The sequence below is a fragment of the Bos javanicus genome, chromosome 15, assembly GCF_032452875.1.
Source record: "Bos javanicus breed banteng chromosome 15, ARS-OSU_banteng_1.0, whole genome shotgun sequence".
NCBI classification, from domain to species: Eukaryota; Metazoa; Chordata; class Mammalia; order Artiodactyla; family Bovidae; genus Bos; species Bos javanicus.
This window is the reverse complement of record NC_083882.1, coordinates 47,249,710-47,276,244: the sequence shown is the minus strand read 5'-3', so window position 1 is coordinate 47,276,244 and position 26,535 is coordinate 47,249,710. Positions and strand designations below refer to the sequence as shown.

The 26,535-nt window shown below is 40.7% G+C and overlaps 2 protein-coding genes and 1 long non-coding RNA gene across 3 annotated transcripts; 2 read left to right on the top strand and 1 right to left on the bottom strand.

Annotated features, from left to right (window-relative positions):
• Positions 1-182: 182 nt before the first annotated feature.
• LOC133261236 (olfactory receptor 52E5) lies at positions 183-1,130 on the top strand. Its single transcript, XM_061439745.1, has one exon. It carries the CDS (start codon positions 189-191, stop codon positions 1,128-1,130), a length of 942 nt encoding a protein of 313 aa, XP_061295729.1. The 5' UTR covers positions 183-188.
• Positions 1,131-11,305: 10,175 nt separating this feature from the next.
• LOC133261235 (uncharacterized) lies at positions 11,306-25,608 on the bottom strand. Its single transcript, XR_009741044.1, has 3 exons — positions 25,526-25,608; positions 12,016-12,127; positions 11,306-11,443 (listed from the first exon to the last, which is right to left on the bottom strand). It is a non-coding gene; the product is annotated as an uncharacterized LOC133261235 (long non-coding RNA).
• Positions 19,546-20,536, top strand: LOC133261234 (olfactory receptor 56A4-like). Its single transcript, XM_061439744.1, has one exon. It carries the CDS (start codon positions 19,595-19,597, stop codon positions 20,534-20,536), a length of 942 nt encoding a protein of 313 aa, XP_061295728.1. The 5' UTR covers positions 19,546-19,594.
• Positions 25,609-26,535: the final 927 nt, after the last annotated feature.

Sequence of the window (26,535 nt, the reverse complement as noted above, 5' to 3'; positions counted from 1 at the left end):
GTGAGGTAAGTACTTTGAAGTGAGAATGTCTTTTTAATTCTGCCTCATATTCCGTCTCTAGGTCTCTTCAGCTGTATTATGAAATTAAAGATTCCAGAAAACAGGTGACATGATCTGAAAGAGGTTATGGTCTCTCCCTGGAAGCAAGAAAACTGCAAAAAATGTATCTATAACCACTCCAAACAGATATGCTGCACCCCAACAAGACACAGTTCCATCCTTCTTCCTTTCTTCTGATGGGGATTCCAGGGCTGGAAGACATGCACATCTGGATTGGCTTCCCCTTCCTTGCAGTTTATCTAATAGCTCTCCTGGGAAACATTACCATCCTGTTTGTGATCCAGACTGAACGCAGCCTCCACCAACCTATGTTTTACTTCCTGGCGATGTTGGCCTTCACTGACCTTGGCCTGTCCACAGCCACCATCCCCAAGATGCTGGGTATCTTCTGGTTCAATCTCAGGGAGATTGTGTTTGGTGCTTGCATCATACAGATGTACACAATTCACATATGCACTGGCCTGGAGTCTGTGGTTCTGACAGTCATGGCCATAGACCGATACATCGCCATCTGCAACCCCCTGAGATATAACATGATCCTCACCAGTAAGGTAATAGCTATCCTTGGCATAGTCATCATATTTAGGACTTTGGTATTTGTGACTCCATTTATTTTCCTTATCCTGAGACTGCCTTTCTGTGAAGTCCGGATCATCCCCCACACCTATTGTGAACACATGGGTTTGGCAAAGTTGTCTTGTGGCAGTATTAAGGTCAATGTTATCTATGGCTTGATTGCTTTCTCTGTGGGATACATTGATCTTTCTGTGATTGGATTTTCATATGTCCAAATCCTCAGAGCAGTCTTCCACCTCCCGTCCTGGGATGCACGGCTCAAGGCACTCAGCACCTGTGGATCCCATGTCTGCATCATGTTGGCCTTCTACCTGCCAGCACTCTTCTCCTTCATGACCCACCGCTTTGGCCATAATGTCCCTCACTGCATCCACATACTTCTGGCCAATCTATATGTGGTTGTACCTCCTGCCCTTAACCCTATCATCTATGGGGTCAGGACAAAGCAGATAAGAGAGACACTACTTAGGATGCTCAACCCAAAAAGCTATTGATGGTTAGCCCCAAGAAAATCTTCCATGATCATCAGTGGGATAATAATAAGATTAAAGCAGTAGTAAATACTGGAAATATTTTCATTAAACTCCTCTGGCATTTCCACACAAGCCAGTCACACTGCTTTTTTGCCCATCAGTCATAATCTGTATATCCCATCAGAAGGCATAGCTCAAAGATTCCAAAATAATCACTCTACTTTTTGCCACAGGAAAAGTACGTCAAAAATTCTCATGTTGAAATCCCACTGATGCTACAAAATTCCTAAGGGGAGAAAAAGGTTTGAAAAAGTCATGTCCCCGGTGCCTTCAATAATTTTTTTTTCCTATGGTCTTGTTATTCACAGATCAGAAGCTGAAGTTCATGTCTATAAAAATGATGAATTTCATGAAAGTCAAGCAGGACACAGTGATAAGGGACATGCACGGGTCATGAGATCCAGGTTGAAACTCAGGCTCTGTCCTTGACTGGAAGGTTTACCTGAGTTTGTCACTTAGAGCTCTTTGAGTGTCAGTATCAGTTCAGTTCAGTTGCTCAGTCGTGTCCGACTCTTTGCGATCCCATGAATCGCAGCATGCCAGGCCTCCCTGTCCATCACCAACTCCCGGAGTTCACTGAGACTCATGTCCATTGAGTCAGTGATGCCATCCAGCCATCTCATCCTCTGTCATCCCCTTCTCCTCCTGCCCCCAATCCCTCCCAGCATCAGAGTCTTTTCCAGTGAGTCAACTCTTCCCATGAGGTGGCCAAAGTACTGGAGTTTCAGCTTTAGCATCATTCCTTCTAAAGAAATCCCAGGGCTAATCTCCTTCAGAATGGACTGGTTGGATCTCCTTGCAGTCCAAGGGACTCTCAAGAGTCTTCTCCAACACCACAGTTCAAAAACATCAATTCTTCGGCGATCAGCCTTCTTCACAGTCCAACTCTCACATCCATACATGACCATTGTAAAAACCATAGCCTTGACTAGATGGACCTTTGTTAGCAAAGTAATGTCTCTGCTTTTCAATATGCTATCTAGGTTGGTCATAACTTTTCTTCCAAGGAGTAAGCGTCTTTTAATTTCATGGCTGCAGTCACCATCTGCAGTGATTTTGGAGCCCCCCAAAATAAAGTCTGACACTGTTTCCCCATCTATTTCCCATGAAGTGATGGGACTGGATGCCATGATCTTCGTCTTCTGAATGTTGAGTTTTAAGCCAACTTTTTCACTCTCCTCTTTCACCTTCATCAAAAGGCTTTTTAGTTCCTCTTCACTTTCTGCCATAAGGGTGGTGTCATCTGCATATCTGAGGTTCTTGATATTTCTCCCGGCAATCTTGATTCCAGCTTGTGCTTCTTCCAGCCCAGCGTTTCTCATGATGTACTCTGCGTATAAGTTAAATAAGCAGGGTGACAATATACAGCCTTGACGTACTCCTTTTCCTATTTGGAACCAGTCTGTTGTTCCATGTCCAGTTCTAACTGTTGCTTCCTGACCTGCATACAGATTTCTCAAGAGGCAGGTCAGGTGCTCTGGTATTCCCATCTCTTTCAGAGTGTCAGTATACTCGATAATAAAATAACTAAAAAAAAAAAAAAAAAACTTGTGAACAACTTTGCAGCTTCAAAGAACAAAGAAACATTGAAAACAAACACATGTGTTTCTGGTGTGGTTGCTACTTCTGGTGCATGTAGATTAATTTACTAATTTCAATCTTACTCTACAGTCACTGGTTCCAGCTGCAGATGACCCCAGTGCTTAGAGGTCTACAGGGACTCAACCCTGACCTTGGTCAAAGCCTTTAAGTCAGAAGGCTATAATGCCTAAAGAGTTAAGAGTTCTTACTCTGGGCTTGAGGACTCAGTGAAACCACATGCCCTACAGTCCTGGTCAGGGCATGAGGCAGAATGGTTAGCTTTAGGGCAGAATGCACGAGAGTGGCTACTAACATAAAGTCATTCCCATCTAAGTATGGAAGCTAGATAGTATAACTGATTTCTTTGGGTATTCTAGGAACTGCAGAAACATTCATTTGGCTTCTAATTGGAAATGGGACCTGGTTAAAATTCAAAAGAGAGTGAGTAAGGAATAAACAGAAAATGGGACTATGGTAATATAAACAAAGAGAGGTGGTGAACTTAAAAAAAAATTATATTTTGTATAAATTTATAAAGAAAAATGACCAAATGATAGGTTTCTACATAGAAATTACAATATTGACACAAACAAGATTTTTAAAAACTAAACAGATCAAAATGATGAAGGGAGATGACAAAAAAGGGTATTGCAGATTTTCATCCAAGTAAGATGGTGTGTGTTCAGTCTCATCCAACTCTTTGCTACCCTTTGGCTCCTTGTCCATGGGATTTTCTAGGCAAGAATATTGAAGTGGGTTGCCACTTCTTCCTCCAGGGGATCTTCCCTACCCAGTGACTGAACCCACATCTCCTGCATTGCAGGTGGATTCTTTACCACTGAGCCATTAGGGAAGCCCCAGTAAGATGTAAGAAGCCATGATAACTTGTCATATGTTTCTTATATTAATAATTAACTGTTTAGCAATATTAACAAATTTGCAAATCTTTCAAAATCATTTTAAAAATTAATTTTATTCTGATGACAAAATCAGAAAATAGAGAAGAAAATACAGAGTCTTTAAATCAATGCAAATAGCAACACAGATGTGAGAAATTTGACTCAAAGTCAGTGTTCACAGGGATAGATACTACCAATCTGTTGTAAGGATTTGTAAAAGATGTAGGATTCCATACACCAGTTGTCATTCCTCATGATAGTAACTAGCACAATTTTGGCACATGAAGGGGCTCAGAAAACATTTCTTTACTTACAATACTGAAGTGTATAAATGTAGAGTTGACAAGTAGTGTCTACAATGAATCTCTAGTTCTACAGAAGTCAGTCCCTACATATGAGTGTCTTTCTGCCCTGGTTCTAAGGAAAGAGGTTAAAGAGGACCACAGGCTCTCACAGAATTGTCAAAACCAGGGAAGGTGGTTCAAGAAACTGGACAAAATGGTCCCAAGACAATGTTTCGGGTGACTCTACATACAGGTAAAGGGAATGGGAATATGGGGCCAGGATTACTCAAAAGAACCAGGTCTTAAAGGGCAGATCCAACACTGCCAAGAAGTTTCAATAATATTAAAAAAAAAAGTCCTCTTAGCACAGTCTTAGTTGGCCAGATTTAGTATTAACTAAATGTATTTAAAATTAGTAGACTGTAGTTGTTTTTGTCAATTTAACTGAGAAAATCTATGAAGAGTCGCTTTGCTATTATGGTCTGACTATGGTTCAGCTGTTCTGGAAGAAGTTGTACTAAGAACCAGAGAAGGGTAAGGTGGGACCTATCAAAGCCACTCACCTCACTCCCTGGTTTGCAGGTTTGTCATATTTGCATGAGAAATTTACATGAGCAACACAGATCCTTTTGAGAAATAAAGATCTGAAACCATTGAATAGTATTGAGAAACAGAGAAAATTTTAATCAAGATCCAGTAGCGAGACAGGGCAACAGGTTACCTGGGAATTAATTATCTAGAGGAAAAAGAATCTAACCTAGTGACCAAGACTCAAAACAAAGAGCTAAATATTGTTGAGGAAATAAAACTATGCATTCCACATATCAAAAAGTGGAGTTTGCAAGCCTCTTGGTACATCTGATGCTATATTTTGCTTATGATATATTCCAAGCATGTGGGTGCTAATGATGACAACTGTGACCTCAGAGACCCAGAGTGGGACATCAAGACAGGGAATCTGGGAGTCTAAACAGCATTTGTTGTTGTTGTTCGGTCGCTCAGTCATGTCTGACTCTTTGCAACCCCATGGACTGCAGCAGGCCAGGCTTCCCTGTCCTTCACCATCTCCTGGATCTTGCTCAAACTCATGTCCATTGAATCAGTGATATCATCCAACCATCTCATCCTCTATCATCCCTGTTTCCTCCTACCAATCTTTCCCAGCATCAGGGTCTTTTCTGATGACTCAGCTCTTCACATCGGGTGGATAAAGTATTAGTGCTTCAGCATTAATCCTTTCAATGAATATGCAGGATGGATTTCCTTTAAAATACACTAGTTTGATCTCCTTGCCATCCAAAAAAAAGGGACTCTCAAGAGTCTTCTCCAACACCACAATTCAATTCTTTGGCACTCAGCCTTCTTTATGGTCCAACTCTCATATCCATACATGACTACTGGAAAAACCATAGTTTTGACTAGACAGACCTTTGCTGACAAAGTAATGTCTCTGCTTTTTAATATGCTGCCTAGGTTTTTCTTTTTTTTTTTTTTCCAAAAAGCAAGCGTCTTTTAATTTCATGACTGTAGTCACCATCTGCAGCAATTTTGGAGACCAAGAAAATAAAGTCTGTCACGGTTTCCATTGTCTCCCCATCTATTCGCCATAAAGTGATAGGACCAGATGCCGTGATTTTAGTTTTCTTGAATGTTGAGTTTTAAGCCAACCTTTTCACTCTCCTCTTTCACTTTCATCAAGAGGCTCTTTAGTGCCTCTTCACTTTCTGCTAGAAGGGTGGTGTCATCAACATATCTGAAGTTATTGATATTTTCCCTAGCAATCTTGATTCCGGCTTGTGCTTCATCAAGCCCAGCATTTCACATAATGTACATTGCATATAAGTTAAATAAAGAAGCAAGGTGACAATATTCAGCCTTGACATACTCCTTTCCCAGTTTGAAACCAGTTCATCATTCCATGTTCAGTTCTAACTGTTGCTTTTTGACCTGAATACAGATTTCTCAGGAGGTAGGTCAGGTGGTCTGGTATTCCCATCTCTTTTAGAATTTGCCACAGTTCATTGTGATCTACACAGTCAAAGGCTTTAGTGTAGGCAATGAAGCAGAAGTAGTAGCTTTTCTGGAATTCTCTTGCTTTTTCTATGATCTAACAGATGCTGACAATTTGATCACTGGTTCCTCTGCCTTTTCTAAATCCAACTGAACATCTGGAAGTTCTTGGTTCATGTGCTGCTGAAGCCTCGCTTGGAGAATTTTGAGCCTTACTTTACTAGTGTGTGAGATGAGTGCAATTGTGCAGTAGTTTGAATACTCATTGGCATTGCCTTTCTTTGGGATTGGAATGAAAACTGACCTTTTCCAGTTCTGTGGCCACTGCTGAGTTTTCCATATTTGCTGGCATATGGAGTGCAGCACTTTAACAGCATCATCTTTTAAGATTTGAAATAGCTCAACTGGAATTCCATCACCTCCTCTAGCTTTGTTCATAGTGATACTTCCTAAGGCCCACTTGACTTCACATTCCAGGATGTCTGGCTCTAGGTCAGTGATCACACCATCATGGTTATCTGGGTCATTAAGATAAGCTCTTTACAAAAGAGTTTGTAAAGTCCCTCTGTGTATTCTTGCCACCTTTTCTTAATATCTTCTGCTTTTGTTAAGTCCATATCACTTCTGTCCTTTATTGTGCCCATCTTTGCATGAATATTCCCTTGGTATCTCTAATTTTCCTGAAGAGATCTCTCTAGTCTTTCCTATTCTATTGCTTTCCTCTATTTCTTTTCACTGATCTCTTAAGAAGGCTTTCTTATTTCTCCTTGCTATTCTTTGAAACTCTGAATTCTGATGAGTATATTTTCCTTTTCTCCTTTGCCTTTCACTTCTCTTCTTTTCTCAGCTATTTGTAAGGCCTCCTCAGGCAGCCTTTTTGCACTTCTTCTTCTTGGAGATGGTTTTGATCACTGCCTCCTGTACAGTATTATAAACCTCCATCCATCATTCTTCAGCCACTCTGTCTATCAGATCAAATCCCTTGAAGCTATTTGTCACTTCCACTGCATAATTGCAAGGGATTTGATTTAGGTAATACCTGACTGACCTAGTGGTTTTCCCTACTTTCTTCAAGTCTGAATTTTACAATGAGGAGTTTATGATCTGAGCCACCGTCAGCTCCCAGTTTTGTTTTTGCTGACTATATATTGTTTCTCCATCTTTGGCTGTAAAAAAGATAATCATCTGATTTTGGTATTGACCATCTGGTGATGTCCATGTGTACAGTCATCTCTCATGTTGTTGGATGAAGGTGTTTGCTATGACCAGTGCATTCTCTTGGCAAAATTCTGTTAGCCTTTGCCCTGCTTCATTTTGTACTCCAAGGCCAAACTTGCCTATTACTCCAGGTATCTCTTCACTTCCTACTTTTGCATTCCAATCCCCTATGATGAAAAGAACATCAGTTTTTGGTGTTAGTTCTAGAAGATCTGGTAGGTCTTCCTAGACCCATTGAACTTTACCTTCTTTGGACTAGTGGTTGGGGCATAGACTTGGATTACTGTGATATTGAGTGGTTTGTCTTGGAAACGAACAAATATCATTCTGTCATTTTGAGATTGCACCCAAGTATTGCATTTTGGACTATTTTTTTTACTATGATGGCTACTCCATTTCTTCTAAGGGATTCTTACCCACAGTTGTGTATGTAATGGTCATCTGAATTAAATTCACCCATTCCAGTCCATTTTAGTCCACTGATTCCTAAAATGTTGATGTTCACTCTTGCCATCTCCTGTTTGATGACTTCCAACTTACCTTGATTCATAGACCTAACAATCCAACATTGTTAAAAAGCAACATTGTCCTTTATAGCATCAGACTACTTTTACCACCAGACACACTCACACTTTGGCTCAGCTTCTTCATTCCTTCTGGAGCTATTTCTCCACTCTTCTCCAGTAGTATATTGGGCACCTACCAACCAGAGGAGTTCGTCTTTCAGTGTCATATCTTTTTGTCTTTTCATACTATTCATAGGGTTTTCAAGGCAAGAATGCTGAAGTGTTTTGCCATTCCCTTCTCTAGTGGACCACATTTTGTCAGAACTCTCCAAAAGGACCCATCAAAGGCTTCATTGCTGGCAACTCAACAGTGTCTCCTTGTGGCTATCAACCAGAATAGCAACACTGGAGTGATTCCGCTTAAGTCTGCTTGGTGTTTGAAAGGAGACTGACAACTTTGAAATCAAAATTTCTGGGATCTCCAACAATAGGGGAAGGACTGTGGATAGCTTAAAGAAGAAAATACTGTACTTCATAATCATAAGCCAATGGGAATTTTAATGATTAACTTAAAAAATAAAAGATATATATGACAATTTATACTCTGATTTCCTTTTCTCCATTGACATTGAAAAGTCAATATCAAATCAATGACATGAGTCAAGTATTCATAAATAGAATATATCTCAGCATTTTATAAGATATTACATTAGCAAGCAGCAACGCTGAAGAAGCTGAAGTTGAACGGTTCTATGAAGACCTACAAGACCTTTTACAACTAACACCCAAAAAAGATGTTCTTTTCATTATAGTGGACTGGAATGCAAAAGTAGGAAGTCAAGAAACACCTGGAGTAACAGGCAAATTTGGCCTTGGAATATGGAATGAAGCAAGGCAAAGACTAATAGAGTTTTGCCAAGAAAATGCACTGGTCAGAGAAAACACCCTCTTCCAACAACACAAGAGAAGACTCTACACATGGACATCACCAGATGGTCAACACTGAAATCAGACTGATTACATTCTTTGCAGCCAAAGATGGACAAGCTCTATAGAGTCAACAAAAAAAAAGACCAGGAGCTGACTGTGGCTCAGATCACGAACTCCTTATTGCCAAATTCAGACTTAAATTGAAGAAAGTAGGGAAAACCACTAGACCATTCAGGTATGACCTAAATCAAATCCCTTATGATTATACAGTGGAAGTGAGAAATGGATTTAAGGGACTAGATCTGATAGATAGAGCGCCTGATGAACTATGGATGGAGGTTCGTGACACTGTACAGGAGACAGGGATCAAGACCATCCCCATGGAAAAGACATGCAAAAAAGCAAAATGGCTGTCTGGGGAGGCCTTACAAATAGCTGTGAAAAGAAGAGAAGCGAAAAGCAAAGGAGAAAAGGAAAGATATAAGCATCTGAATGCAGAGTTCCAAAGAATAGCAAGAAGAGATAAGAAAGCCTTCCTCAGTGATCAATGCAAAGAAATAGAGGAAAACAATAGAATGGGAAAGACTAGAGATCTCTTCAAGAAAATTAGAGATCTCTTCAAGAAAATTAGAGATACCAAGGGAACATTTCATGCAAAGATGGGCTCGATAAAGGACAGAAATGATATGGACCTAATAGAAGCAGAAGATATTAAGAAGAGGTGGCAGAAATACACAGAAGAACTGTACAAAAAAGATCTTCATGACCCAGATAACCATGATGGTGTGATCACTCACCTAGAGCCAGACATCCTGGAATGTGAAGACAAGTGGGCCTTAGGAAGCATCACTATGAACAAAGCTAGTGAAGGTGATGGCATTCCAGTTGAGCTATTTCAAATCCTGAAAGATGACGCTGTGAAAATGCTGCACTCAATATGCCAGCAAGTTTGGAAAACTCAGCAGTGGTCACAGGACTGGAAAAGGTCAGTTTTCATTCCAATCCCAAAGAAAGGCAATGCCAAAGAATGCTCAAACTACCACACAATTGCACTCATCTCACACGCTAATAAAGTAATGCTCAAAATTCTACAAGCCAGGCTTCAGCAATACGTGAACTGTGAACTTCCAGATGGTTCAAGCTAGTTTTAGAAAAGGCAGAGGAACCAGAGATCAAATTGCAACATCCTCTGGATCATGGAAAAAAACAAGAGAGTTCCAGAAAAACATCTATTTCTGATTGATTGACTATGCCAAAACCTTTGACTATGTGGATCACAATAAACTATGGAAAATTCTGAAAGAGATGGGAATACCAGACAACCTGACCTGCCTCTTGAGAAATTTGTATGCAGGTCAGGAAGCAACAGTTAGAACTGGACATGGAACAACAGACTGGTTCCAAATAGGAAAAGGAGTACGTCAAGGCTGTATATTGTCACCCTGCTTATTTAACTTATATGCAGAGTACATCATGAGAAACACTGGACTGGAAGAAACACAAGCTGGAATCAAGATTGCTGGGAGAAATATCAAGAACCTCAGATATGCAGATGACACCACCCTTATGGCAGAAAGTGAAGAGGAACTCAAAAGCTTCTTGATGAAAGTGAAAGTGGAGAGTGAAAAAGTTGGCTTAAAGCTCAACATTCAGAAAACGAAGATCATGGCATCTGGTCCTATCACTTCATGGAAATAGATGGGGAAACAGTGGAAACAGTGTCAGACTTTATTTTTCTGGGCTCCAAAATCACTGCAGATGGTGACTGCAGCCATGAAATTAAAAGACGCTTACTCCTTGGAAGGAAAGTTATGACCAACCTAGATAGCATATTGAAAAGCAGAGACATTACTTTGCCAACAAAGGTCCGTCTAGTCAAGGCTATGGTTTTTCCAGTGGTCATGTATGGATGTGAGAGTTGGACTGTGAAGAAGGCTGAGCGCCGAAGAATTGATGCTTTTGAACTGTGGTGTTGGAGAAGACTCTTGAGAGTCCCTTGGACTGCAAGGAGATCCAACCAGTCCATTCTGAAGGAGATCAGCCCTGGGATTTCTTTGGAAGGAATGATGCTAAAGCTGAAACTCCAGTACTTTGGCCACCTCATGTGAAGAGTTGACTCATTGGATAAGACCCTGATGCTGGGAGGGATTGGGGGCAGGAGGAGAAGGGAATGACAGAGGATGAGATGGCTGGATGGCATAACTGATTCAACGGACATGAATGTGAGTGAACTCCGGGAGTAGGTGATGGACAGGGAGGCCTGGTGTGCTGGGATTCATCAGGTCGCAAGGAGTCGGACTCAACTGAGAGACTGAACTGAGCTGAACTGAACAGACAGTTACCAAGAAACAAGCTACTTTAAGAAAGATTATGTTCAAAACAGCCCATGACTTATCATCATTTTTAACCTTGCCAATTAGGCAATTAACCAAAATGATAAATTCCTAATGATCATTTAATTAATAGTGGCCAGAGTCAAGAGTGAGTTAGGCATATCTGCTACATAAATCTGCTTTTCCTATTACATTTTTGAAGAGTGAGTTGCATTGTTAGACTTCAACTGGATAGTTTTGCCGTTTTCTAGACTTTTTCATGGTCCATATTATAAATAGCAAAGGCAGACCACTGTATAACCCAACATATAATGAATTGCTCAGTGTAAGTAAAGCTGATTTCTCTATCAAATATATCACAGTAACTTAACACACTTAACAATTAAAGTTTATTCTCATCCACATACCATTCCAATACGTGAGGGCTTTGTTTCATGTCAGCATTTAGAGACCCATGCTTCTTTGATTAGTTGACTCCATGTTCTAATCCATTACAGACTGCCACTGGTGCTTCTGAATATGTCAGGCAAATAAAGGGGGAGAGTGAGCAGGATTTTGTAAGATATTTTAGGGATTCAATTTAAGAGAGATTTACACCATTTTTTCTGCATTCCCTTGGCCAGAATCTCTACATAAATATAGCTGGAGAGGCCTGGTGATTAAATATTTATTTCTTAAGAGAATAAGGTCAAACTAGTCAATCCTAAAGGAAATCAACCCTGAATATTCATTGGAAGGACTGATGCTGAAGTTTCAATATTTGGGGCACCTGTTTCGAAGAGCAGACTCATTGGAAAAGAGTGTGAGGCTGGGAAAGCTTGAGGGTGAGAGGAGAAGGGGGAAGCAGAGCATGAGATGGTTGGATGGCATTACTGATTCAATGGACAGGGATTTGAGCGGACTCTGGGAGATGGTGGAGGACAAGAAAGCCTAGTGTGTGGCAATCCATTGGGTCGCAAAGAGTTAGATCTTAGTTAGTCGCAAAGAGTTAGTTAGTGACCGAATAACAAGAAAAATGATATGAGAGACCCTCACATGTAAAGCATATATAACCTCTTCCCAAATGAGACTACCAGAACCCTTACCTAGGCACTGTATCCTCAGAAAGTCCAAGGTCTCCAGGGGTGTGTGGTCATCTCCATCAAGTCCTGATGTAGTTCCTCTTGGATAAGTCATCTCCCTCCTCCTACCATACATCTAATAGTGGAGCATAAACCAAAAAGATTCCCAGTTGAACTGAAGCATGTAATACATTTAGCAGGAACTTGTCAGTGGTAATTCTGAAATACTTTGGGGGCAGGCACTGCAATGCTTTTATCTCCTAACAGTTGGGTAAGTTCTCTTGACCTCCCACTTTATATGATTCTGGGAGAAACTCTCTTGGCCGTTGCTTTCCATGTCCTTTTTCTGCATCTGTGGGGTTGTGTCTTCTTTAATGTTTCCCCACTGCCTTATATGAAGCAGGCACTGGAATGTGTGACTTATTTTGCAGATATTGCATTTGGAGACTGTTTTGTGTCTGTCAAATATTAAAATCAATGATTGTTTTAATTTTTAATCAAAAACTTTTTAAAAGCCTAGATCATGTTCCTTTAGCAATGAATCCCCTTAAATTTTTAACAAGATTTATCTTAGGTAAACTTTCTTTCCTTTTTTATGTATTTTTGCTTTCCCCAAGCAACTGCTTTTCTACATAATGTTGTCTATCTAAGGCTATCAGATGAGAGGACAGCGATTCACATAATCTAGTCTTTTCTCAGGGTCATTTTCTATGAGTCTTTGCTACTCAAAGACATTCTAAATCTTTCTCTTAACCTTTGACTTCCCAAGTACTAGGAACATTCTTCAAGACTTTATATTTACAAACTTTATCTATTGTGATTAATTTCTTCTTGGAAATCAGGTAACTTTCTGTTAAGCTCATTTTACTCATAACAACTTATCAAATTAAATCAACAACTGCAAACACACACTATTATTTTGAGTTCTTTAAACCTTTCCCCTAGAATTACCAACTTGTGTGTGTGTGTGTGTGTGTGTGTGTGTGTGTGTGTGTGTGTGTGTTCAGTCAGGCATGTCACTCAGGCATGTTCTTTGGACCCCATAGACTGTAGCCCAACAGGCCTCTCTGTCTATGGGATTTTCCAGGCAAGAATACTGGAGTGGGTTGCCAGTTCCTTCTCCAGGATATCTTCCCAACCCAGGGATCAAATCCACGTCTTTTGCACCTCCTGTACTGACCAGCAGATTCTTTACCACTGCAACATAACTTGACAGCTGTCAAAACAAACAATTCCAATTTACCAGTTAATTAGCACAATGCAATTTTATACTTTTTAATGACATCAAATTCAGTGTATGTGAAAGGTGAAAGCTCTCTTCCTTCCAATCATTCAGGGTCCTGGCCTTGTTCACTGTGTGGTTCCATTATTTTCTATGGGTTTGTGTCTTCCAGCGAATTATCTGCAATGAGCCAGAGGAGAAGGAAGAGACGGAATGCAGAGGACATCGAGGAGGTTGTAAAAGCCATTACTGGAAGAGATGCATGCCATTCCTTTGACCAGACTTAGTCATAAAGCCCCACACAACTGCAAGTATGAGCTTCCCTGCTTGCTCAGTGGGTAAAGAATCTGCCTATAATGCAGGGGACAGGACCCAAGGGTTCGATCCCTGGGTCAGGGAGATCCCCTGGAGGAGGGCATGGCAATACATGCCAGTATTCTTGCCTGGACTATCCCATGAACAGAGGAGCTTAGTGGGCTATAGTCCAAAGGGTTGCAAAGAGTCAGATGCACTGAGCACACATGCAACTGCAAGCATGCCTGGAAAATGTAAATTGACTTGTATTTAGGAGGAAAAAGAACTCTGCTTGGGAAAGTTAGCCTTGTCTCTGTCATTTATATACACCGATTGCCAAGCTAAAATCCAACCATGGCATGAAAATGGTGAGAAGTGGTAGGAACCTCCAAATATGTCTATGGCTCTTCTGGTCTCACTGAGACACTGTCTGTCCTACAGCCTGATCTACTTCTTGTTTACTTTTTCCAGATGCTTCATTAAATAACTCCCCATGTTTGTTTGACAGAAGAGAGAGAAGCAGAGGGACACATTTAGATCCCTTCCATGTTTCCCATCATCCCCCTCACCTGTGGTAGGAAGGAAGAGAAGGCACTGGGTGGAGTATGGGCAAACTGCATGTCAGAGACAGAAGTTCAACAGACCGGGTACAGGGATTTGAATTCCTCCCCAGACCCAGCCCCCAGCCCAGGACCATCTAAATATTCTCCGGAGAGCTGCTTTGCCATTTTGCCAGGGTGACATCAGGAGTTCAACATTTAATTCAAGCAAATGAGGATTCTCTTTGGGTTTCCACAGTTTGTTGTCTGTCAGAAGACACTGCTGTTGGATATAATTGGGAAGGGGCACTAGAGGAGTTAATATCTAAGGAAGACAGAACTTGATGGATTTCCTCAACAAAATAACTGAATTTGCATTTGCTTGGATGTTTATAACAGAATTAAGAACTGTGTCCTATTTGAGAATTAAGCTGAGAGTTTCCCAAGACCTAAGCTAACTCCTGTAAAAGTAAATATTGATTTATCTGTAGATTGAGCCAAAAGGGGAGGAGGTGGTGGTATTTATGGGTCTCAGTATCTTGTTTCCTCACAGCTGAGGTGAGAGCAGGCTGTCTGACTTTAGGTACTCTGCTGACTTAAGAGATGTCTGAGGAGTTCTGTACATTTATCCAGGCAACTAATATCAGTGAGAAGATATTTCTGAGGTTTTTTTTTCCTGTTGTGGGATAATACTGCCTTGCTTAGTGTCATCACTTCATATTCCTTTTGCACCAATTTTCTTTTCTTAGAGAAAAGGACTGCTTAGTTCACCAAATAATACACATGTTTTAATGATCACCATGGCTGATTCTTCCTACACTCTACTGAGTGACAGATTGGTCAGTATGCCACATACTCTTGAGAAAGAACTTCCTGACATTCACTTTAAGTGTAAAAAAACCCTGGATTTTAAGTATGGAAGCCAGGTTTAATATTCTGGATAGGCTAGGCTATTGCCAGCTACACAAAATAAGCAATTAATTTAAACTCCCCACATTTCTGTTTCATTGTCTAAAACACTGAAAAGAGTAATTATTTTACTGACTTTTTTCATTCAATTATATATGCATATAAAAACATTAATTCACTATCTTTGTGCTTTTTTCTTTCTTATAAACTGTCTTCCTTCCCCTCCCTGTCTTTTTCTTCTCTTCTTTTGTTATTTTCCATAGCTCTTTTCCTCTCTATTTCACCCATTTTCTCCTTTATTCTCTCCTCCTTTGTTTCATAAGAATCTCAGGTAAATTATTCTGCTCTTGACTGTGACCCCAAGACTATCTTGGTTTTTTCATACTCTCTTCCTCCAAAGTGGGTCACCATTAAAACATACTTTCAAGATCAGTCAATTACTTTGGATAATCTAGTATGTGTTTTGAACTCAGGTAGATAAATTACAGGTAACCAGCTTAATTATCTGTCCAGCTAAATCCAGAATGAGAGAGAATAATTACATGCATAAAGCTAACAAAATTTTAGAGGGCAGACATTTGCTACTTAGTGTCACTTTCTCGTGTTGCACACTGAAGGTTATTTCACACCATTATAAGAGGAAATGAGTCCTTCCTTCCTGTAAAGAACATTTCTGACTTCCTGGCCCCCACAGTTGCCCACAGTCCAAGCTGTTTGGAGGCCCCTGCTCCTTTGATTACTAGGGATGTCACTTTGTCATCTTCCTCTGAGGGTAATTTATTCAGTTCCTTCCCTACTGGTGCAACCATAGAAATTTTTCCCAAGAAGATTCTCATCACTCAGTTTTCTTACCGTTCTTTTCTCGGGGTGTTTTTCCTTTATTCAGACTCCCCAAGAGCCTTTGATCTCTCTCACTCTGTTCACAGTGCTGAATTAAGTCTTTGACAATATACTCTCCTGGGAAATAGACCATAGGGCCTCAGGGTCCAGGTGTCTAACAAGTGCACCAACCATTGAAAGTAATGGGGATGGAAGGGGCACAGAGGAGCCAAAGCCCATAAAATCAGCCTCTAGAGCCTTTGAAGAGGCCAGTTCGGGTCCTTTTTCCAACAACCAGAAATAGAGGCAGTGCAAACTTCGGAAGCTGGTAAGTCCCAAGTTGAGGCCAGGAAAATTGTAAGGAAGGAGACAATGAAGAAAGGTGAGTCCAGGAGCCTGGAATGAAAAGGAGATGAAAACTCTCAATAGGGCCTGATATAGATGTCGATTCTGCCAACACACTTAGATCCCGTGGCCATACAAAGTTGTTGTTGACCCCAAACAACTGTAGACTCAAAGCCCCCATCCATATCACGGCTAGAAGACCAAGGTGGTGTGCCTGGCTGGATCAGCACCTGCCTTTCTTCTCTTTTCTAAACCAATCTGTGAGCCAAGGTGATCACTCTGTTTCTAGGCAATCATAGCTAGGTTCAGACCTTCTGTTATCATTTGGGTTATTTAAGACTAGTCTGTTCTTTCCAGACTCTCAACATTTCATGGTCAGGGATCATGTCTTGTTCTTTAGTACTTGGAATAAGGAACCACTATGACCACTCCTTTGTAAATATCAGTCTGTGAGCATAACTAATGGAATTAGTGGAGTAATTAATGAAATTGGAGTATTAAGATCAAAGCAATGCCCCACATGGCCAACAAGCCCTCATTTCTCATATTAAGAGGCTTGAGTTTCATTGAGGAGAATATATGTATATACAGAAAAAATGTTCCCAGCTATTGAGGAATTTAAAAGGATTCTAAGATGGGACTAAAAGTATATTGCAATACTATATCAGTGTTATATGAGGTCTGAAAAGGACATTTCTTCCCTGTGTCTGTTAAAAGACTTTTGATGATGTTCTTGATTCGTTTCTCTGTGTCTTCATCCTTCCTTACACTAAATCTAGGTGTCCTTCTCACCCCTCAAATAGTAATATACCCTTCCTTCTCCAGCCCCCTGCCTGTGTTCAGATGCTGATCACTTTTCCTTTGGACTCTTCAGGATCCTCTAAAAGGCTAGTATGTGATTCTCCTTTGTCCCATCTGTAGCACAGCAGATGTAGCAACAGCAAACTCTCTGTTGATTCCTTAGGGTGTACCTGAAAATGCCTACTGCCAAGTGGGCTGTTAATGGCTGCATATGCTCCTACACACATTTAAACCTTGTCTCCTGATACTCTGCTCACCTACTTCCTCCCCCTAAAGACCTTAGGATCTACCGGTCCCTAATACCTCATCGTTAATCATTACTGAATATCCACCTAGGCAGACCTTTCTTCTCTTGTAGGCCATTGCCTACAAAAGTAACCCTCCCCTCTCCCCAGATGAATATAACCACTTTATGTGTCCTCTTCAGATGCTTTAAGCTTCTTATGTCCCTGGGCTAATAGGATCTCTGGAAATAATCCTTTCTGTCCCCACAACAACAGCAAAGCTAAGTATCATTTACCTGTTTCACATATGAGAAAATTAGGTACCAAAGAGTTTAAATAGCCTTCAGGGTCATATAATGAGTATGAGCCAGAGTTGGAACTCAAATTTTCAACTACAGAACATTGCTTCATTCACCTGTACTTTTGTCTCTTTCACACTGCTTGAAAGATCATTTTTACTATAACCACAATTATAACGTGTGTTATATATGTTTATAAGTCAAGTTTTCTCTATTAGTTAATCTCCCTGAAAATAATCATTTTTACTTAATCCACGTTATACATCTGTATGCCAAACAAGATCAGGTCTGAAAAGGCACTGATCATTTTCTTGACTTTTCAAATAGTTTGAGTCACTCTGAGGATCTAGAACTTGATTAATGAGAAGGAGAAGGGTTTTTAGAAGAGATTGGTGTGTTTTCTATCCTCCTTATTTCTCTGATTCATACTGAGAATAATTTCTCTAATCGCAAATGGAAATACAGAACTGAGCTAATACATAGCTGTCCCTACCTCAGATTTGACCCTTGAGCCCCTGAATCTTTGGTTTCCTAAAGTCCTACACTGAGTAGAAAGTTGTGTGTGTTTATTGCATAATCTGTATTTGGAAAGTCTAGGATATTCCAAGTGAAAGTCTTTGGATCAAGAAAAACCCTTCATTTCCTTCCCTGGCAGCCAGCATCTGATACCTTCTCATACACACTTTACTCTCCTGGAGGAGGCTGGTCAGGTGGGATACATGAGCAGAATCAGTAGCCCCAAATCTACTGATTATATGTCTCCTGGGCTGCTTCTCTCATCCCTCCACAACTCCCTGGCTCTTTCCCGGTCTTCAGTTGCTGTAGTCATTGCTGTCATTCTTCTTAGTGTGGGTCAGTCTGCTCTTTGTGTAGCAGTGAGGGAGTTAAGCCAGAACCCAACACCAAGAAAAAAAAAAAAATCCCAACTAGAATCACAGCAGGTAAATTTTCAGAACACAGATTCCATATGCTGAAATAACTGGATCCTGGTCACAAGGATTCATGGATAATTTTGCTTACCAGGTAAGCAAGCCCTATTTGAGTTTATATGCTGAAAACTTACTCACTCACTATTGAAAACTTCTATTTCACCTTTGGTAACCTCCTGGTGTACCTTGCGATACTGTCTCTATCACGAGAATAGGAAATTCACAGTCTTTTCTAAACGACTCAAATCTAATAAAGCACTCTTGAAATTTCACAAAGAGAAGCAATAGCAGTTAATCCAGTAAGAGAATGATAAACATTATGCCTTGAAGTGAAATCCCCTTTGGAGCTGGACTAAATTGTTGTCCTTGGATGGTGCAAACGGCTGCTCCACCTCTAATCCAATATTTCCTGAATACTGAAAATAAAAAATCCTGAAGTCAGTCCCTGTCCAATTGTATGGAGTAGAGGGCTCGGCTCCTTTAGAATCAGCTGAACAGAGCTCTCTTCCTTGTAAACTCTGAGGGAAGGAAAAGCTGAATTAAGAAATTGTGCTGAATGAGGCTAAATCTTGTACAGGGACTGAAAGCACAGGCTCTAGAATCACATTCCCTGGTTTTCAGTTTGGCTTTGCCACGTGTGTGTGTGTGTGTGTGTGTGTGTGCTTGTGTATGTGTGTGTGTGTGTGTGTGTTAGTCACTCAGTCATGTCCGACTCTGTGACACCATGAACTATAGCCCACCAGGCTCCTCTGCTCATGGAGTTCTCCAGGCAAGAATGCTGGAGTGGGTTGCCATTCTTTTTTCTTCAGGGATTGACCCCAAGTCTCCTGAATTACAGGCAGATTCTTTACCATCTGAGCCACCAGGGAATGTGGCTCATGTTCTAGCTTTCCAATTTTGATCAAAGTGCTCAGCCTCCCTTTCCTTGTTCCCTTCATTATCTATGAAAATAACAATATTAGTTACTTTTACGTGTTTTTAAAAGAGGAAGTGATATAATGAATATAAAGTATTTGGCATGATACCACATGCATGGCAAGTTTTTAGTTAAATGTCAGCAGTGATTAACAGTGATGATGACTTGAAATCATCAATGAGGCAGTTTCAGAGCTCTAGTGAAAACCCAAGTTTTACTACAATTATAACATACACTTCCCATGGTGCTACAATCTGTTCTACATTTTAAGGACTCTGGATTTCCAGTGTGATCAGGATATGCTGCATGGCATCACACAGCAACTACTCCGCTCCCCCAGTCTCCGAATTCATCCTCATCTGCTTCCCTAACTACCAGAGCTGGCAGCACTGGCTGTCCCTGCCCCTCAGTCTCCTTTTGCTCCTGGCTCTGGGGGCCAACGCCATCCTCCTCATCACCATCTGGCTGGAGGCCTCTCTGCATGAGCCCATGTACTACCTGCTCAGCCTCCTCTCCCTGCTGGACATGGTGCTCTGTCTCACTGTCATCCCCAAGGTTCTAGCCATCTTCTGGTTTGACCTCAGGTCTATTGGGTTTTTTCCCTGCTTTCTTCAGATGTTCATCATGAACAGTTTCTTGACCATGGAGTCCTGCACATTCATGGTCATGGCCTATGACCGCTATGTGGCCATCTGCAAGCCTCTGCACTACCCGTCTATCATCACTAACCAATTTGTGGCCAGAGCCACCATCTTTGTAGTGGCCCGGAATGCCCTTGCTTCACTCCCAGTTCCAATCCTTTCTGCCAGACTCAGATATTGTGCAGAGAACATCATCAAGAACTGCATCTGCACTAATCTGTCTGTGTCCAAACTCTCCTGTGATGACATCACCTTCAATCGGCTCTACCAGTTTGTGGCAGGCTGGACCCTACTGGGCTCTGACCTCATTCTTATCATTATCTCCTACTCTTTTATCCTGAAAGCTGTTCTAAGGATCAAGGTTGAGGGAGCTGCTGCCAAGGCCCTGAGCACCTGTGGTTCCCACTTCATCCTCATCCTCTTCTTCAGCACAGATCTGCTGGTCCTGGTCATCACTAACCTGGCCAGGAAGAGGATTCCCCCAGACGTCCCCATCCTGCTCAACATTCTGCACCACCTCATCCCCCCAGCTCTGAACCCCATTGTTTATGGTGTGAGAACCAAGGAGATAAAGCAGGGAATCCAAAAAATGATCAGGAGGTTATAAGAGGTAAAATGTGAAAGGCCTAAATTGGGAACAGAAATTGCTAACAGGCAATAATTTCATCAAACAGCAGTGTCTTCCACTTGAGCCAAAGCTAGTCCCTGCCATGCCTCTTTTCTGATGTGCAGCCTCACCTCAAGTTGGAAGTGAAAATGTTAGTCGCTTAGTAGTGTCCAACTCTTTTGTGAACCCATGGACTACAGCCCGCCAGGCTTCTCTGTCCATAGAATTCTCCAGGCAAGAATATTAGAGTAGGGTGGCCATGCCTTTCTCCAAGGAATCTTCCTGACCCAGGGGTTGAACCCAGGTCTCCCACACTGCAGACAGATTCTTTATTATCTGAGCCAGCAGGGAAGCCCCTTACTCAGGTTACTTACACAAATTCTTTAAATGCCTGGCACTGAATTGCTGGATCTCTGTGACAAAGTTTTCGCAAGTCTGGGTGACAAAGCTGAGAATGACAGAATACTAGTATATGGGATGCAAAGAAAATTTTTCATTCTAAGACTTCTAATCATCTATTTCTGTTTTGGGTATTAAAATGCCCAGTTAAAAAAAAAATAACGGTGATGTGTGTAATAATATTTTAATGTTTAACTTGCAAATTGGCTTTCTTCATTTGTGTGCCTTTTTAAATTCCCAGTACATTAACTTTACTCATAAAAACATGCATTTTTATCAAGTTTATTAAAGCATTATTTATATGCAATAAGGTACTTTCCATACAATGAGTTTTACAAAATGTGTATCATCTTAACAAGCATAAAAATCAAGAAAAAGTCTATTTTCATTACTGAAAAATGTTGCCTCATACCCATTTGCAGTTGATATCTTACTCTACCCCTTGCCTTAAGCAAGCATTGGTTGCTTTAAAGTATGCATTAGCTTCTCATATTGTAGAATTTCATATGAAAGGACTCATGCAGTATGTGTTTTGTGTTTAGAAGAAATAAACCAATTCTACACAGACTTCCAGAAAAAATGAAGGAGAGGAGATACTATTCAACATATACTGTGAGAACACATTTATTTTTATGCCAAAATCAAACACATTATATAAAAAATTAATAGATATCCTTCAAGACATAGATCCAAAACATTAAACAAAATTTTAGAAAATAAAATGGAACAATATTCAAAGTTTAGATACATCCAACTACCAAGTGGACATTTCATGTAAGTTCAGTTCAGTTCAGTCACGCAGTCGTGTCAGACTCTTTGCGACCCCATGAATCACAGCACACCAGGCCTTCCTGTCCATCACCAACTCCCAGAGTTCACTCAGACTCACATCCATTGAGTCAGTGATGGCATCCAGCCATCTCATCCTCTGTCGTCCCCTTCTCCTCCTGCCCCCAATCCCTCCTAGCATCAGGGTCTTATCCAGTGAGTCAACTCTTCGCATGAGGTGGCCAAAGTATTGGAGTTTCAGCTTTAGCATCAGTCCTTCCAATGAACACCCAGGACTGATCTTTAGGATGGACTGGTTGGATCTCCTTGCAGTCCAAGGGACTCTCAAGAGTCTTCTCCAACACCACAGTTCAAAAGCATCAATTCTTCGGCGCTCAGCTTTCTTCACAGTCCAACTCTCACATCCATACATGACCACTGGAAAAACCATAGCCTTGACTAGACGGACCTTTGTTGGCAATGTAATATCTCTGCTTTTTAATATGCTATCTAGGTTGGTCATAACTTTCCTTCCAAGGAGCAAGCATCTTTTAATTTCATGACTGCAGTCACCATCTGCAGTGATTTTGGAGCCCCAAAAATAAAGTCTGACACTGTTTCCACTGTTTCCCCATCTATCTGCCATGAAGTTATGGGACCAGATGCCATGATCTTAGTTTTCTGAATGTTGAGCTTTCATGCAAAGATGGGCTCAGTAAAGGACAGAAATGGTAGGGACCTAACCGAAGCAGAAGATATTAAGAAGAGGTGGCAAGAATACACAGAAAAACTGTACAAAAAAGATCTTCATGACCCAGATAATCACGATGGTGTGATCACTCACCTAGAGCCAGACATCCTGGAATGTGAAGTCAAGCGAGCCTTAGGAAGCATCACTATGAACAAGGCTAGTGGAGGTGATGAAATTCCAGTTGAGCTATTTCAAATCCTGAAAGATGATGCTATAAAAGTGCTGTACTCAATATGCCAGCAAATTTCTAAAACTCAACAGTGGCCACAGGACTGGAAAAGGTCAGTTTTCATTTCAATCCTAAAGAAAGGGAATACCAAAGAATGCTCAAACTACCACACAATTGCACTCATTTCACACGCTGGTAAAGTGATGCTTAAAATTCTCCAAGACAGGCTTCAGCAATACGTGAACCATGAACTTCCAGATGTTCAAGCTGGTTTTAGAAAAGGCAGAGGAACCAGAGATCAAGTTGCCAACATTCACTGGATCATTGAAAAAGCGAGAGAGTTCCAGAAAAAACATCTATTTCTGCTTTATTGACTATGCCAAAGCCTTTGACTGTGTGGATCACAATAAACTGTGAAAAATTCTTCAAGAGATGGAAATGCCAAACCACCTGACCTGCCTCTTGAGAAATCTGTATGCAGGTCAGGAAGCAACAGTTAGAACTGGACATGGAACAACAGACTGGTTCCAAATAGGAAAAAGAGTATGTCAAGGCTGTATATTGTCACCCTGTTTATTTAACTTATATGCAGAGAACATCATAAGAAACGCTGGGCCATAGGTAGCACAGGCTAGAATCAAAATTGCCAGGAGAAATATCAATAACCTCAGATATGCAGATGACACCACCCTTATGGCAGAAAGTGAAGAAGAACTAAAGAGCCTCTTGATGAAAGTGAAAGAGGAGAGTGAAAAAGTTGGCTTAAAGCAACATTCAGAAAACTAAGATCGTGGCATCCAGTCCCATCATTTCATGGCAAGTAGATGGGGAAACAGTGGAAACAGTGGCTGACTTTTATTTTTCTGTGCTCCAAAATCACTGCAGATGGTGACTGCAGCCATGAAATTAAAAGACACTTACTCCTTGGAAGGAAAGTTATGACTAACCTAGACAGCATATTAAAAAGCAGAGACATTACTTTGTCAACAAAGGTCAATCTAGTCAAGGCTATGGTTTTTCCAGTGGTCATGTATGGATGTGAGAGTTGGACTGTGAAGAAAGCTGAGTGCTGAAGAATTGATGCTTTTAAATTGTGATGTTGAAGAAGACTCTTGAGAGTCCCTTGGACTGCAAGGAGATCCAACCAGTCCATCCTAAAGGAGATCAGTCCTGGGTGTTCATTGGAAGGACTGATGCTAAAGCTGAAACTCCAATACTTTGGCCACCTCATGCGAAGAACTGACTCTTTTGAAAAAACCTTGATGCTGGAAAAGATTGAAGGCAGGAGTAGAAGGGGAAGACAGAGGATGAAACAGTTGGATGGCATCACCTACTCAATGGACATGGGTTTGGGGGCACTCTGGGAGTTGGTGATGGACAGGGAGGCCTGGCGTCCTGCAATTCATGGGGTCGCAAAGAGGCAGACACAACTGAGCAAATGGAATTAGATAAGATCCAGTTTGGATAATTCCAGGAATACAGAGTTGATTTAACATTCAAACATCAATTAATGTATTTCACTATATTAACAAACAAAAGCCCCTATAATCAGCTCAGTACATACAGAAAAACATCTAACAAAATGCAACCTACCTTTTACCCCAGATCCTTAATATACTAATGATATCAGATAAGTTTTTGAATCACAGAATACAATGCAAAACCTATGAACATTTTGGAGTCATCTTCATCCCTACCCCTTGGAACAGGAGAGGATCAGCCTTAGAGGAAACCAGGTGAAAGAGATAAACTTTATGGCAATCTTCACTTTGCCCATGCGTTCACATGAGATTGTGGTGCCATTTCTGAAGTTGTTTAAAGGGAAGAAAGCTGTGGAGTGTTTGTCATGGCTGTGCTATATGTAAGCACAGAGCATGTAGTTCCAACAGAGGTCTGTATAATCTTACTTAATAGCAGACACTGAAAAGAGCAGTGCTGGGGCAGATATAGTTGGTGATTAACTAAGAGGCCTGTTTGCCTCAGTTGTAGAAAACAAGAAATATTAATGCTCAGGAGGCAAGGAAGCATTTCTCTGACAATCACAAAGCTCATCTGGAGGACTCACAGCCTGGAACTTGCTCTTTTATCCCTGACTCCCTCTACCCCTAGGTGCACTTTACTAAACAGAGTATTCATATCTTAAGGAAATATGAGAACAAGATTTAAAAAGAAAAGAAAATAACAAGCACTATGAAATAAAGGCAATGAACTAAACAACACACATTGTCAGCATCAGAATTAATGACTAATTAGAGAAAATAACTATTGCAAACAAGTTGGCTATATTTAGCACGTAAGTACAAAATAAGCATTTATTTGGTAAGTAAAAGCATTGACGCCCTCAGAGACTTAATGAAAGACATTGGAAATATAAATTCAGGAACAAAATAGTTGATATGAGGCATCCAGTGGATGAGTTGAAGAGCTGACAGCTGAATTAATGAACTGTCTGTAACCAAAAAAAACTTCCCAGTTGTAGTATATAATGGTCAGAAGATGCAGAAAGAAGGAAGAGGGAATGATCAAAAGAGGCACAATGCGGCCAAAATGTAAATTTGGTCTAATAAAAAATTACATAAGGAAATAAATGAATGGAAGGGAAGCACCTGAATAGAAATGAAGAATTGCTCATATATTTTTAAAATGTAAGACTGAAAGGTGTTGTAGAGAGACAAATTTGATCCTAAAAAAGAAAGCTCCTAGATATACTACGGTGATTGTAAGGCAAGCATGGAGAAAAAGAGAGCAAGCCAGACACTCAAGCAGAGAAAGATTTATTATAGAAAGAAAGAAAGAAAGTGACTGGCTTTAGAGTAAAACTAGTGCTCTCTTTTTACAGCCAACCCTTCTTATACCCTATCAATGGGAAATTATGCCCCGGAGGGAGGGGGCCTCAGTTTACCTTTGGTCCGCTGCTGGGGTCTTGTGGTCACGTAGTTGAAGGGGTCTCATGGGTTGGGTGGTCAAGTAGTCTTGAAAAACTGACACCAGCAGGGAAAAATAGGATATCACCTTAGGGAAAAACAGGATGCCCCCACGGCAACGTGGCCACTGTGACTTCATCCCTTGTTTGTCAAGTCACCACAATAGGCCATATTTTAACTATATGCTATGAGACCCTGTGAACCCTAATGGTGATATGGGAGGAAAAGAATAAACTTTTTTTTTTTTTTAAGAATAAACTCTTAAGGCTACATGTGATTAGGTAGATTCCTAAACAAGCTCAGAGATTCTGATATTTGTTGGCATTTGGGAGAGTTGACATTAAAAATAAAAGGACAGAGAAACATAAGTAAATCAAAGCAGCAATTTTAGTAATAAAGAAAGAAAATCACAAAGCAGAAAAATTAACATTACCTGTGAAAGTTTTAAAGATGACCACAAATTGTTTTATACTTCTCCATGAAGTTGTTTACTGTCCTTCCTTGTGAATCGGGTTGGCTTTAGTGATTCACTCATAATCAACAGAAAGTAGCAGAAGTGATGCTGATTAGAAAAGATGTGTAGAGAATAAAAACCTAAAAATCCCTCAAATTTTTTGGGTAGAATTCTAATAGAAACTCACTTTGCTATATAATAGTATGACTTACAAAGCATTAGTAATAAAAATATTGTGTCATTGCTTTTAAGTAAAATCAGATACACCAGTGACAGAACATAAACAGAGACCTGTGTGTATTAGAACCTGGTATGTAATAAGCTGAGGAGAAGGGGACGACAGAGGATGAGATGGTTGGATGGCATCACCGACTCACTGGACATGAGATTGGGTAGACTCTGGCAGTTGGTGATAGACAGTGAGGCCTGGCATGCTGCAGTTCATGGGGCCACAGAGTCGGACACGACTGAGCAACTGAACTGAACTTAAATCAGTGGAAACAGGATCAATTGTCCCTATGTGGAGAATAATAA